Genomic DNA, 12,497 nt, shown 5'->3' with positions numbered 1-12,497 from the left:
TCGCTCGAGAGATTGCTCGACCGTGTCGCGGTGTCATGGAGACTCGGACACAGTCCCCCCTACAGCGGCCGACAGATCTGATTGCTCCTACGTATCGATTGACAGAATCATCAGAAATACAACTTGATAGATGCGGGGACGCAACTGCGACTGTGTTCTTCTGGAGGTGATTCATCCCTGGTCACTACACAGAGTAGAACGAGTGACCAGTTTGTGCTGCTCTGCTTCACACACGCTAAACCTACTCTTGTAGACAGAACAAAAGAATCACATCCCGTATGGGGTGGGAAAGCTTGGAAGTGACACGCAAAACTGCCACATACAGTTGCTTTTCTATTTCACATTATGTCAACTTACTCCTTGGGCAGCACTTGTCTGGTACATAGACGAGTCCGCCCGTTGTGCATTCGAACTTCCTTCGATGGGCGCGATGAATGTTCACGGACTAAATCTTTCGGCCCCGGCCACCGTTCTGATTGCCGTAACAACCTACAGACTAAATTAGCAACCTGCAAGCCGCGAGGGGTAGCATCAGGCAAGTGCGGGTAGGACAATGCTTATCATTCCTGACTCAGATACATTGGATAAAGCTGCTTTTCTCAGCAAGGCCGCTTGCTTTCCTTGGCAGAGAAGCCAACACCTATCCTGCCACCTTCAGAGACGGGTGCTCTCTACCATGGTTGTTCGTATGCGCGCGCAAGCTTACGAGACCTTGTAGAGCAGAGAAGGATGCATGGGGAACAACCGCTCTACCGTGGGATACCAAGCATCGCCGGACAATCGAATGCGGTACTAGACAAGTCTGCGATGCCTTTGTGGGTTTTTCATATTGGAGAAGTCAATATACTTCCCCTAACATACCAGAAGCTTGCTTGTATGCAAAAGATCGCATTTGTGTCGTGGCCGCGGCAAAACACGCTGAAATGTCTCTCGTAGTAAAAATAGTAGGCAGCTAACCCATACGGAAGCGTCTCAGTGTTCGCAGGGGCGCCAGGAGGTACTGCGGGCCACATCCCTGAGTGATCTAACAGGGGTTTGCACGTTCGCTGGAAAAACAAGCTGCCAAAAGGTACACAACCTAACATCCCAGTACCCAAGCAGGGCTCTCTCACGCGCGGTACCTGAGGATGCGCTAACTGCGCTCAGGAGCACCGCGTGTTCGCTAGCCATACAGTGCGCCAGCACGTTTTTTGCCATGAATTAACTCTACAGGTGAGGTATGATTTCCTGAGACACATTTGACTTCCTGTCTGAGTCTTTGTTTCCGTGTGGAGAGATAATTGGTCACATGACGAACATGAGTCTCCATGCAGTCGAGTACCGACATGTTTCTTCCGATCTCCTGGTTGACATCAACGGCAACTGTTAGCCGGCGCCTCATACCTTTGGTTTTTGAAAAGCACCACATTATCCGCACGACACATACCTGCGGGAGTGTCGTCTCACCAACATCCGCGCGGGTGCCTGTCGTGAAATTGCGGAACCGGCTGAGTTCCTCGAGCAGTGGGAGTTTGAAAAAAACGGATCCTAGCAGTGCAACGACAGTCAGAGGTGTCCCGACGAAGTATCTACGTGTTGAAGAAGTCCCGCCCACAACGTTAAGGTGCTCGCTGGTTAGCCAGGAGACTTTAACGGGAGCTGCCGAATTTCCTCCAACTTGTGCGATGGAGTCAACGCAAACAGGCAAGATGAAGGATGACAAGAACAGTGGCAGATCAACCAAGGAACAGTCCGCAGCGGACAAGGGAGCCCAAAAGGAGGAACAGGTTCTTCCTCCAGAGTCTATCGCCGACATGGAAGGGGATCAAGAGCCGTCTTCACACCCACCGTACATGTATCCCACGGATCCCCGTATCCAGCCAAAGAATCCTCCGGAGCCGCCCCAAAAACGTAAAAGCAAACAAACCAGCAAGTAGACGAGGTCGTCGTCACCAGCAGCCGACGCAAAGCACCAAAATGCATCTGAAGATGCAGCTGGGCAACATAGTACGGAAAACCTTCCTTGTTTGCTTGTAGCAAGCTCTGGAGGCGGGCCTGACGTGCGGGTTGTAGCTCGAGAGGCATTGTGGTTTTGCTTGTGATATACATATTAGTATCCTGGACATGTTGATGGGTTTGAAAGAACTGTTTTGGGAATTCGGAGAACAAGAACGTGTCCGTTATTCCGAACCCGTTGGTTGTTCGTGTAAATGATGAAGGGTCAGAGTATGCGTGTGTGGTTGCCATATGGACAGTCTCAGCTGCTGGAAGGGGGAACAGATGGGCTTCAAGGTGGATACATTCTAATGGCACGACCTGCGCGACGAGTCGAAATGAGACGGCTCTACTGGCAGTGGCCTTAAGAGTTAAACTGATACGTGCCATTACTCTTAAAGTTTCTGACTGTCACTGGCCCTAGATCAAAACTGCAGTGTTACATATTTATTCAGAGTATAGTGCAGCTGTAACACGCGGGTAGCCTGAGTTACTCTGACTTCGCTCTTCGCTTTAACCGGCCACAAAAACCGTCAGTGCTGATGCATGAAGGACAGCTGGAATAGCAAACAAAGCACTACGTTTGAAACGTCTCTCACTGTGAGAAATTCACTCGCATGGAATCGATCTGGTAAACCGATTTTCGCAAGCAGCTTTGCCATCTTTTCTTTCAGTCGTCCGTACGTGGATTGTATCCCCTTTCACCTGCCATTGCACACCTTATTCCATTTGCTCTACACGAAGACTTCATACCGCAGCAAGCAAAGCTCTTATGCATGCAGAGGCATCGCGATATGAAGAGATCGATCGCATTCCTGTGGATTCCTCAAATCATTTTGAGGTTTTGGTGGTTATCGCGGCAAGCCAATTCTACTCGTCTTTTACAATATATATGCTGAGTGCGATAGTTAGGCATCTTCGTGGCCTTCCTCACCTAGTTGTTTGTTCTGCGCAACATGGAAAGACAGCTGGCGTTTTCATGGGACTGAGTTTCAGCGAGACACTACAAAACGGAATGACACTCTGCAAGCACACCAGGGGATCACTACGAACTGATACTCTCCCACGTCTAGCAACACGGCTCCCTCAAGCAAATGGTTCACAGGCATCTTATCCATCCAAGAGACCGTCGTCCCGAGAAACCGAAAGAAATCATCGTACTGTCAATCTTCTCTCTCGCAACCCTGCGAAAATCTTGTCCTCGCGAACGATTCCCTGAAAATCGTAGAGTCAACACCACCTTGTTGGTTGCTTGAAGGCTCGTATGAACTATACCTGCTGAGCAGTCGAACCTAACAGAAGAATAGTCGGTATTCCAGCTCTGCCTGCGAATCATCAGCGGTCGCCTGGGATGTCTGCGAATTCCAGAAACGGCACCAACCGGGAAAAGGAGGATGGAGCAGTACGACAAACATACCGATCCCAGGAAGGTTGAATAGCCCGCTATATAAGACGTCCCACAGCAGGCCGTACGGTTGACGCGTCGGAGGAATTGTGGCGATGAATAAAGTTTAAACCGGAGTAAGGAAAAATTCTCAATGTGGAGTCGTGCGCATGGGTACAGCTTGAGCGCACAGGGGAGAGGTTCGGCCGGACACTCAAGTAGCCCAGAAAAGCACGAAAACCTTTGTTTCTGTTTTTGCCTCTTTCCAAAGAAAGCATTCACGTCGAAAGAGAGGACGCCTTTGAGATAGCGAGGTTGAGCGAAAGCCGGACGTACATCTTGCTGATGACGCACTGGCGCAGATCTAAACATTATCTGCTTTCCTTGTCGCTGCTGTGTGGGCTCTTGTGACCGCTTCAAGGAAGCCTGATGAGCAGAAAGTGCCGGGCAGGCACCGTGGTCTATGACGTATCGAATCGCTTGTCTCTTCAGAAAAACATGTCAATCAAACATCGATGCGTCATCACATACCCACTGAGACCCTTTCGACTTTGAAGCGACGAATACCTCCTAAAAACATTGGCTATAGTAAGATTGTGTAACACGGGACTACAGAGATATCCGCCGCGACGTGATTGTGACGGAACTGCACTCAACATTGCTGTAAAACCGCCGATGACTGCGTGCGGTACCCTCCACGTGCAGGATAAGGAATGAGTGGGGCGAAGAGGCAGTGCGTAGCATCACCTGTAGGCGTTCATCGTTCTTCTGCGATTGCTCATCGATTTTTTCTTGTCGCACGCGTTCCCTCCGTTCTTTTTCTTTCGTACGCTCCAACCTGGCAATGAGTTCGGGGTTCTCAGCTGTGCAGTGCACGTCAACACGCAAATTCAGCTTAGTGACTCTCAGTGTTAATCTCAGGTCACATCCTGTTTGTTTTCCAAATCATGCCTCGGCAATATCTTCTGTGCATAGCTCGTATGCAGGTCTGCCGTATCTGCTCAGGTTTCTGAGCAGACACAACTAATCTGTTGTAATTGCTTTGCCTTGCACCTGATGGAACGAAGAACCAGAGACACTTAGGTCGCACCTTCATATCTATCCAAGATCGCCAGGTACTCTTCCATCTTCGCTTCGATCTGCTCGAGCTTGCGAATCGCATCATTGGCATCATCGCCTAAGAAGTGAAAACACCGAAATTTGTGCTCCGCCGTCCTTGCGTCTGCGGTTGCACTGCTGTCGCATGTTCTGTAATCTATCCGGTGTTCGTAAAACAATTTTAGAGAGACACCGCTGTAGTTTTTTCAATGAACATCCCAAGTGGAACAAGACACGTTGTGACACTGTGCTCCCTAAAGTAGCTGACTACCGGAAAATCGCTGTCCAAATAAACTCATCCTACTATCCCTTTCCAAGACAGCACCTTTACCTCCCATTCATCAACTTCGAGCCGGCGCCTTTCGACAATTGACACGTAATAGAGACCTGAGGATTACCTTCGTAGCCACAAATTGCATGGACCTCTCCGATCTTATTTGTGAGCTGCTGGAAAATCATCTTCTCTTCTCGTTCACTCTTCTTCTTCTGAAGCGTCGCTGTACAGAGCCGAGGGGATAAAACCGACGTTCACGGACAGTTGATGTTATTTTGTCCTACTTTCAGACCCTTCGCGGAGCGGGTCTAAAAGTCAGGCTTGTCTCGTTCCCTGCCTCACCACTCACTTTGCAGGTTGCCGCAGATTTGCTGTTGTGTCTTGACTTGATCTTGCAGCTGCCTGATCAGTGAGTCAAGGGCCCCGGTTCGTTTTTCCATTTGTTGTTTTGTCTCTTCAAACTTCCCGAGAACGTCTTCTAGAGCCTATGTGGGGGAAACATTCAATCTAAGAGGTGATGACAGCATAGTTCCGTGATCGCCCAACCGACAAGACGGCGGCCTGTTTCTATCGAGTTCTTGTTCTAAACAATCCAACCAGCGGCAAGCCTGAGGCGATGGACCAATAAGATGGTTTTCTACACACAAACGACGACACCGGCGGCACTTTCAGCTAGCAAACGATCATGTATCCACTGTTTTCACGATGTACATTGCGGCAAGGATTCATTCATCCTGAACCTACGAGAAAGTAGGCACGGTTCTTCTGTCTGCTTGAGGCAAAGGACTGGAAATAGTGCTGCCAGAGGCCTTTTCGCCTGTGACTTTCCGCACGAACTTACTCGGCGGTAGGTTGTCAATCAGTCTGGCGGTGAGATGTCAATAAGTCTTGTCCCAACCGTGCTTCCCATCTTACGGCTTCGTTTTCTTGAGCGTTCTGAATTAGAAACAGGTTTTGTTCTTCAAGTTGGCGAAACAGCTCGAGCAGCTGTCCAGGTTCCGTGAAGTACATTGGAAGCTCCCCGTCATCGTCTTCGCCGTCTGGGAAGCTCCACCGCAAAAATCAGATGTAAGGTCTTACTTCAGGGTGGTACTAAAACCTGTTTGTGCGTATCTCGGTTCCAGCGAAGCTTTGATGCGTCACTAGTACTGTACGCTTCAAGGCTGTTCCCCAGAGGGAAATCTCCCACCGTGCAAGTACAGAAGACGTGGTGGAGATTAGGTGGAATAAGCAGGTACTAAGCTTTTCCCTACGGCCCATAATCTATGTGGTACGCGGAGTGCTCGTTTTTGTTGTTCACTTGTTTGATTCAGATATACTCTCCTACTTATTATGGAATCCCGTAGCGCTCACCGGTATACGCATTTTCAAAATCAGCCAATGTTTGCATCCGCCGTCTGAGTTGTTTCTTCTTTTTTTCCGCCCTCTCTTCGAGCTCATGCCTTGCTGCAGAAACAGGCGTCCACGCTGTTGAGTTCAAACGTGAGGTCTCGACCGTAGAAGCGACACTCTGCTAAAATCAGTGTAGACAATCTTAATGTGGTGTATCTATCTGTTCGGGCAATTGTGGGCGAGAGCAATCATGTGGTTTGAATTGTTTCTGAATCTGCTCAGTTCACACGTTACCCCACCACTGCGTGACAATTCGAGTTTTCACACAGACTGCGTTATCGTTTGCATGTTGGAAAAGAAATGTCTTACCCTCGTCGAAAGACTTGCCTGCCTTTCGCTTTTTTTCCTCCAGCTCACTGATCTTTTCGAATGTCTCAGAGTCGATGTCCTTCACCTCTTTCTGTATCCTCTCTTGCTGAAGCTTCAGTTGCTTCTCTGCCCACTCCTTTCTCTTGATCGCGATACGTTCTTGCTTTTTCTTTTCCTGCTCCTCAATCCATGCCTGCCACAAACAACGGCCCGAAGATCGTAGTTGCTCCCACACACCGTTTCAATCCGTACAGCACCAACACCGTTTCTGAATGCAGAAGCCAAGCGCTCCTTTTGCAGGGTTAGCCATTAACGCGATTGTGGTGTGGTGAAACACTTATTGTTGAATCTCTCACACATTCTCTAGTCCGGGCGAACCGCACCCGCTCTCACCTTTTTAATTCACCCACATGCAAACCACACAGTGGGTAGGCCATGTATTGCTTGATGTACCTCTTTGAAGCGACCCAAAGTACTGATACAGTTTTTACGGTTGTCCCCACAGCACCAGGTTCTTGAAAGCTCCATACACTTCCTTCACGCCTTTCGCCCTTATCTGAGTCACGTCTCCTCATCGCAGCGACATCCAAGATGAACGAATGACACCTATATCTGGACATTTATGGATGCCACCTTCTATGTAAACTCGTTCTCTGGCTCACCACTTGCGTTATGTCTATCACACAACCTGAATCTGTACCTACCTTTTGGAATCCAGATGCTGTGTAATTTATTCGTTTCGGGGTTCAGTATGGCCGTCTACTCACACCCAGCATGGATATCGACAGCTGCGTTGGCGTCTACAATTCCTTTCCTTCACTGGCAAAGAGGTTAACTCACTGGCGGTGACAGCTTGTCCAAAAAACTCTTATACATCTTTCCTTCCTGAACAATTTCTTCGTATTTGCTTATTCTTGCGTTTAAGGCACTGAGGCGCTCATGAAGTTCCCTGATGGTTTGCTGCTTTTCCATCTTGATGCGGCCTACTTCGTCTGCCTCCTTCATGTGCAATGACGTCAGGAACCAACACACGGGCAAGAGGCAAAAATGTTACACCTGTGGTTAATCTTTCGCGTCCCGCGACGGGTATCGCAAGATATTGGTTCTGCCTCAACGAATGAATTTGCTTCTCTTGTGTGATGTAAGGTGAGCTGCCACTTTCGGGCACACATGGGGCTGACTATGAAATCAAGAGGTTGTTTGACCATATTTACCTTCATCGCCATGTGTGCTCGCTGGTCTGTGGCTCGCAGAAACTCGTCGAATTTTTGCATTTCTTTTGTCAGCTGTTGATCTGCCGCTCGCAGGGCTTCTTCTCTCCGCGCCACTTTCCCGTGCAACTTCAGAATCTCTGGTACACAGGAGGAGACAGATCAAGTCCCTGAGGGAGCTTGCCGTTTTTGGCAGACTCAATCGACTGGTGGGTGAACGCAGTCACCGATGAACCTCCCTGAGAAATCGGCAACCTTTCAGAGGTAACGGAAATCGGTAAGTAGGTCATTGGGTTCCTCACAATAAATGGATTCTGACACTGTAGCTGCGCCATCAGGTGGCGGAAAACAATTCGTGTCCGCGACCTTTCGCCATGCACGAGCCCAGGAGAGCCGCGTTGACTCACCTGCTTTCCGCGTTTCAACCGCCATCTGCACCAGAAAAATTTCTCTCTTCTTCTCTACACACGCGTGGGCACTTTCCTTGTCGCGAAGTACTGCTGGCCGTCTAGGTCTGCTTTTGACACGTCTGCTGGGGACTCTTTTGCCAGCCGTCCTTCCTGTCGAAGATGCACGCTGTTCTGTTGCTTTTGGAAATGGAGCTGCCTGGACCTGTCGGCTGTGAAGAATGCATTTTTAACCCAGATCTTCCCAAATAACACCACTGAAGACACTGTCATATATTTGGGGGGACACACTGTCAAGGTGGTTGTCTACCGCATGGTAAAAGTGATATGCATCTTTACCAGAAAAGCAGTTTGGTCTGCACGGAAGGGCGAAACGGCTACACAGTTGTTTCTTTTCAGGCTGACGACAAAATTCAGCAACGGAACCGGCAATACGAAGCTGTACACACACAAATTCGTACTCTACCAAATCACCGCCAGTCATGGTTTGGCCATCGTCGTAATGCTCTGTGCCGGCTAAGAGAAAGTCTCTCTCCTTCACTTTGAGAGGAAAGAAGCTCGGTCATAGCAGTCAATGGTTGTGTCAGCATGTTGACATCTAGCTTCGTGGCGGATCCTTGCCCTTGCAGAGCCTTCGACAGACACAAGCGTGCCCCTTACCACACTCCATTTTCTTCTGCTGTTAGTTCTTCTGGATTGCCTTCAGTCGTCGCACTTCTACATCCTTTGGGTTCTGAGTGAAGACAGTTTACTCCTGATTCTGGATCCTCCTCACCATCGTTCTCAAAATCACCTGCACAGCCGTATGCCCACACCTCGCCTAACTGAGTACCGTGTTCGTCATTGGTGCCTTCGTCACAGTCATCCAAATAACTTCCGCCTTCTGTCACTGAAATTTGACTGTTTTCAGGAGGAGCTTCCTGACGAACTAGGGGATTTCGGGTTGTCGAGCTTCCCTTCTCGGTCTCATGTTGAAGAGCCGGAGAACCGGCTGCGAGCACCGCACTCCCCACCACATCCTGATTTTCCTCGTGGTTCGGGATGTCATTGTCTTCCAGATCTCTTAGCCGCCGTATACTACGACATCGTGTTGTTGCAGTAGATCGCTGCCACAAAGGCAGCAATTGGGTGGCTCGTCTTTCCTGCAGAAGTTGCATGCGGCAAAATCGACTCCTCTTGAGTTCCGTCGCCCGAATGAGAGTCACGAAGGATGTTGCTGTTTCATGTGTCTGGAGGCAAACTATTGCCTCCTTTCTCTCCCCTGGCAATCAAAAGCTAGCGCAGCTTTTCGCGTTCATCAATTACGCAGGAGGTTGGAGTGCAGGTCTGGAATTCCAGAATGTGACTGTTGGTGTTTGCCCCCTCCCGCTGCGCTTTAGAAGGCCATGAGCGGGCGCACGTGCCCCGGTTTAGTTAGCTACGTCGATGGTAAGCACAAGAGAACGTACCTCTTCCTTTTCACGTTTCTTCTGTTCCCGGTTAGCGAAAATCTGTCAGTACGCATGAGCCACACAGAGGGCAACAGCATACGTACAGATGCCTAGGTGAATGGATACTCCTTTCACAGAACGACTAATGAACAATAGTACTAGACGACATTTTTGCCTCACGCACTCGCATTTGTTGCCAGTGCTTCTTCCTCGGAGCCATTCCTCTCCAAACGAGGCCCCGTGGGCGTTCGTGCTCGACCTCTCAGCCTCTCAGACACGAAACCAGTTGTTCACTGTCGCACACATCCGAAGCCGAGAAAGCGACAGCAAGCTCTCCTCTCTTAGCGCGACGCCCCGACCCCGCTTCACAGGAGGCGTACGACAGACACATGTGCCCACCTCATCATCTGTAAGAACACGAAATGGATTGTCACGGTCAGGCTCAGCTGGTCGCTTCGACGAAGATTGTCGCGACTGCTCCGTTGCCATTCTGCATACGATCTGGCGTTCCATAACGTCCTACCACAGCCAATCCTGCACTATGTCTCAATCGGACAACCTTCGGGCAAGTGATTGTGAAGGGGCTGTTGCTAGACCTTTACCGATACTGCTGCCGTTGTGATAAGTCGAGCTCCTCCATACTGGCCGCCCAGTTCAAGTCGATTACCGTACTTCAGAGAAGAGTTGCAGAAGGGGATGTAAAGAGGAGTAAAAATGTCAACACAAAGCCATGCCGACACTTCAGCAACTCAGCAGTCCATCGCCAAGATAATCAATTGCCACAAGGAGTTGCAAGATAGATGAAGAAACTCCTTCGGTTTCGGCCAACAATTTATACCCGTCTTGTCCAGTGCACACACTGGGCAGATCCCCTGGATTATTTTTTCGGGGCTTTGCGCCTTGCAATCTTTACTGGAGACAGCGTCTAGAGCATTCCCTCGAAGTAGTTAAGGTGGCGAGTCGTGTGGCTGGATTCCTGCATGCCCCACGCAGAACCGGCACGGCGGCCACAAAAACTCCCATCCCCACATGAGGTTACAATGGCACAGATTGGCTTGCCACGATCAGTGAAACAGACAAGTTTTCAGTTGCCAGGTGGAAGCTGTACCATCTGCTGTTTGCTTACACGAGTCTTATGCGATTGTGGCTGCTCAGCGGTCTCCCTCTGCTTGTACCGGCGCGTGAGGTTGGCACCAGCTTTGCCAGCCTCGTAAAAGCAACGCAGTGTCTGTTCTGTACGGTTCCCCTCTGCTCCCACATTATCTCGGTAGTCGATACCTGGAAAGTCTTCAGTAACGCGTAAAGTCTGCTCGTCTGCAAGTACTCCACCGAAGAGCTAGTTACCCTCCGACCTGCTGCTCTTTGCCTTGTCGATTGGGTAGAACAAACATGCTTCTATCGGCACACACTGGGAAGGCGTGTCTGAATGTTCAAGCACCACGGATCTCGACCTCACATGGAGTTTCCGACACTTCCCCAAACTTCGAAAGCCCCGTAACGCATTGATTGTGTTAGTTTCCCCCAGCGGTCGTTCACCGTTGAGCCTGTGTTTGGCAGTGATTTACTGTTGCACATGGCGGTATGCTTCTGTAATTGACTCAAGAAAACTGTAGGTCTGTTTAGCGGACAAGGCAGTCTTGTCGAATTTGTTTCTCTTCCACTGGTGCAGCAGTGCCATCTTCGGCAGCCGACTACCTGCCCGGTAACAGAGTCTCGCGTCCTTGCCATCTAGCTGGACTAGTCGCTTCGTCTTCTGATTGTAGCTCTCCGCTGCAGCCGTCACTCAGTCTAATGTATGTCGACACAGGTAGAAGATACAAAAAAAAACCCAGCGAAAGGGTGCTTAGCTTCTACACGAAGCTGCGGTCTGGAGTCTCAGTGAAGTACTAGCAACGGTGAGATGCTGGTCCGCCTCTTGGGTAGGGGTCATCTGAGGGGAAAGGATGCTAGAAACCCCCACAGCTCAGAACCATGGAGCGGATCTGGAGACGTGTTAAACTCTGGAATGCCCCAAATGTAAAAAGCTGTCAAATTTGATAATGAATGCTCGCCGCAGGTATCACAACGCGGAGGAAGATCTACCTCTTTCGGGCTTCAGCATGATTTCTACTGAAGAAGTAGCTTACCTGTTGGGATTCCCATGATCGGCAACTATCGCGGTAGAAACTAAATCACCACTGCAGCAATGTTTCAGCTGTAGAGTGCACTCACCCGATTTATCTGGCAGTCCCCACTGCAGCAATACCGGTGCGTCGCGGCAGAACCAGAACAGGGTGACGCTTAAACACTTCAACTCCGCAGTACTACCCGTTGGACAAAGATTCACCACATGGTAGTGTTGCAAGTACGTTGCAAGGAGACAACTCTCTGCAAATAATCTGCGTCCCCACAAATGCTGCAACGTCGAACAGGATTTAGAGCGAGGCTACAAGATTTTTCCTTTCCTCTAGAACCGCCTTCAGAGGTTCACTAGTCGCTGGCACCGCGTAAGGGCCAAGGTCTCAGTGTTCGTACTGCAGCACAACATGTGTCTTCTTCAATACTGCACGACCGTTCTAAGAACTCATACTCGGCGTTCCTTCACAGAACAGGCGTGTGGAAACGTCTTGAAAAAATACTTTTTTAAGGAACTAGAGAGCGGACATTCGGGAAAGGAAGCTTTCCTCCACTTTTTGCAGGACAAGGGGGTTCCGAATTGCGGGCATTTCCGAGCCTGACTCGTGGCTTTTTTCAGGGCAAATCAGCTCGTTTTTCTCACCACGGTAATGTAAGCCTCCTTAGTCACTGCCAGCAAGATGTTCCTCGTTTGGATCTCGATCGTAGGCCTCAATAGTGGGGAATCCTCCCAAACCTAGAGGGAAGCAGCACTAAGCTCAGGAGCGCCAAGGCCATCTCTCGCTACAGTGGGGACCGATTGAAAATTCTTTCCCCTTCCTCAGCATCTGGGACTGCGACACATGGATGGGCAGGCCACAAACATAGGTCAAAACAAGTAGGCAACACCACTGAGTTAGCTCT

The 12,497-nt window shown here is 49.8% G+C and overlaps 2 protein-coding genes across 2 annotated transcripts; both read right to left on the bottom strand.

Moving 5' to 3' along the window:
* Nucleotides 1–2,875: 2,875 nt before the first annotated feature.
* On the bottom strand, nt 2,876–8,304 carry TGME49_297670 (hypothetical protein). Its single transcript, XM_018782328.1, has 10 exons — nt 8,050–8,304; nt 7,646–7,782; nt 7,272–7,430; nt 6,432–6,624; nt 5,646–5,770; nt 5,080–5,215; nt 4,855–4,953; nt 4,449–4,535; nt 3,695–3,784; nt 2,876–3,329 (listed from the first exon to the last, which is right to left on the bottom strand). Exons 1-9 carry the CDS (start codon nt 8,072–8,074, stop codon nt 3,723–3,725), a joined length of 1,023 nt encoding a protein of 340 aa, XP_018638372.1. The 5' UTR covers nt 8,075–8,304; the 3' UTR covers nt 2,876–3,329; nt 3,695–3,722.
* Nucleotides 8,305–8,413: 109 nt separating this feature from the next.
* TGME49_297660 (hypothetical protein) lies at nt 8,414–9,656 on the bottom strand. Its single transcript, XM_002371145.2, has one exon. It carries the CDS (start codon nt 9,204–9,206, stop codon nt 8,706–8,708), a length of 501 nt encoding a protein of 166 aa, XP_002371186.1. The 5' UTR covers nt 9,207–9,656; the 3' UTR covers nt 8,414–8,705.
* Between the last annotated feature and the right edge of the window lie 2,841 nt (nt 9,657–12,497).

Source organism: Toxoplasma gondii, chromosome II (genome assembly GCF_000006565.2).
Source record: "Toxoplasma gondii ME49 chromosome II, whole genome shotgun sequence".
Taxonomy (NCBI): Eukaryota; Apicomplexa; class Conoidasida; order Eucoccidiorida; family Sarcocystidae; genus Toxoplasma; species Toxoplasma gondii.
This window is presented reverse-complemented; position numbering and strand designations above follow the sequence as displayed.

Excerpts from the sequence above, each read along its gene's own strand:
- TGME49_297670 (XM_018782328.1), bottom strand. The coding sequence starts at position 8,074 with ATGGCGGTTGAAACGCGGAAAGCAG. Across the intron at positions 5,771-6,431 it reads AGGCAAGTCTTTCGACGAGG|ACGGCGAAGACGATGACGGG; the intron begins GTAAGACATTTC and ends GGAGCTTCCCAG. Across the intron at positions 3,785-4,448 it reads GATCTTGGATAGATATGAAG|GCTTCCTTGAAGCGGTCACA; the intron begins GTGCGACCTAAG and ends TCTGCTCATCAG.
- TGME49_297660 (XM_002371145.2), bottom strand. The coding sequence starts at position 9,206 with ATGCAACTTCTGCAGGAAAGACGAGCCACCCAATTGCTGCCTTTGTGG.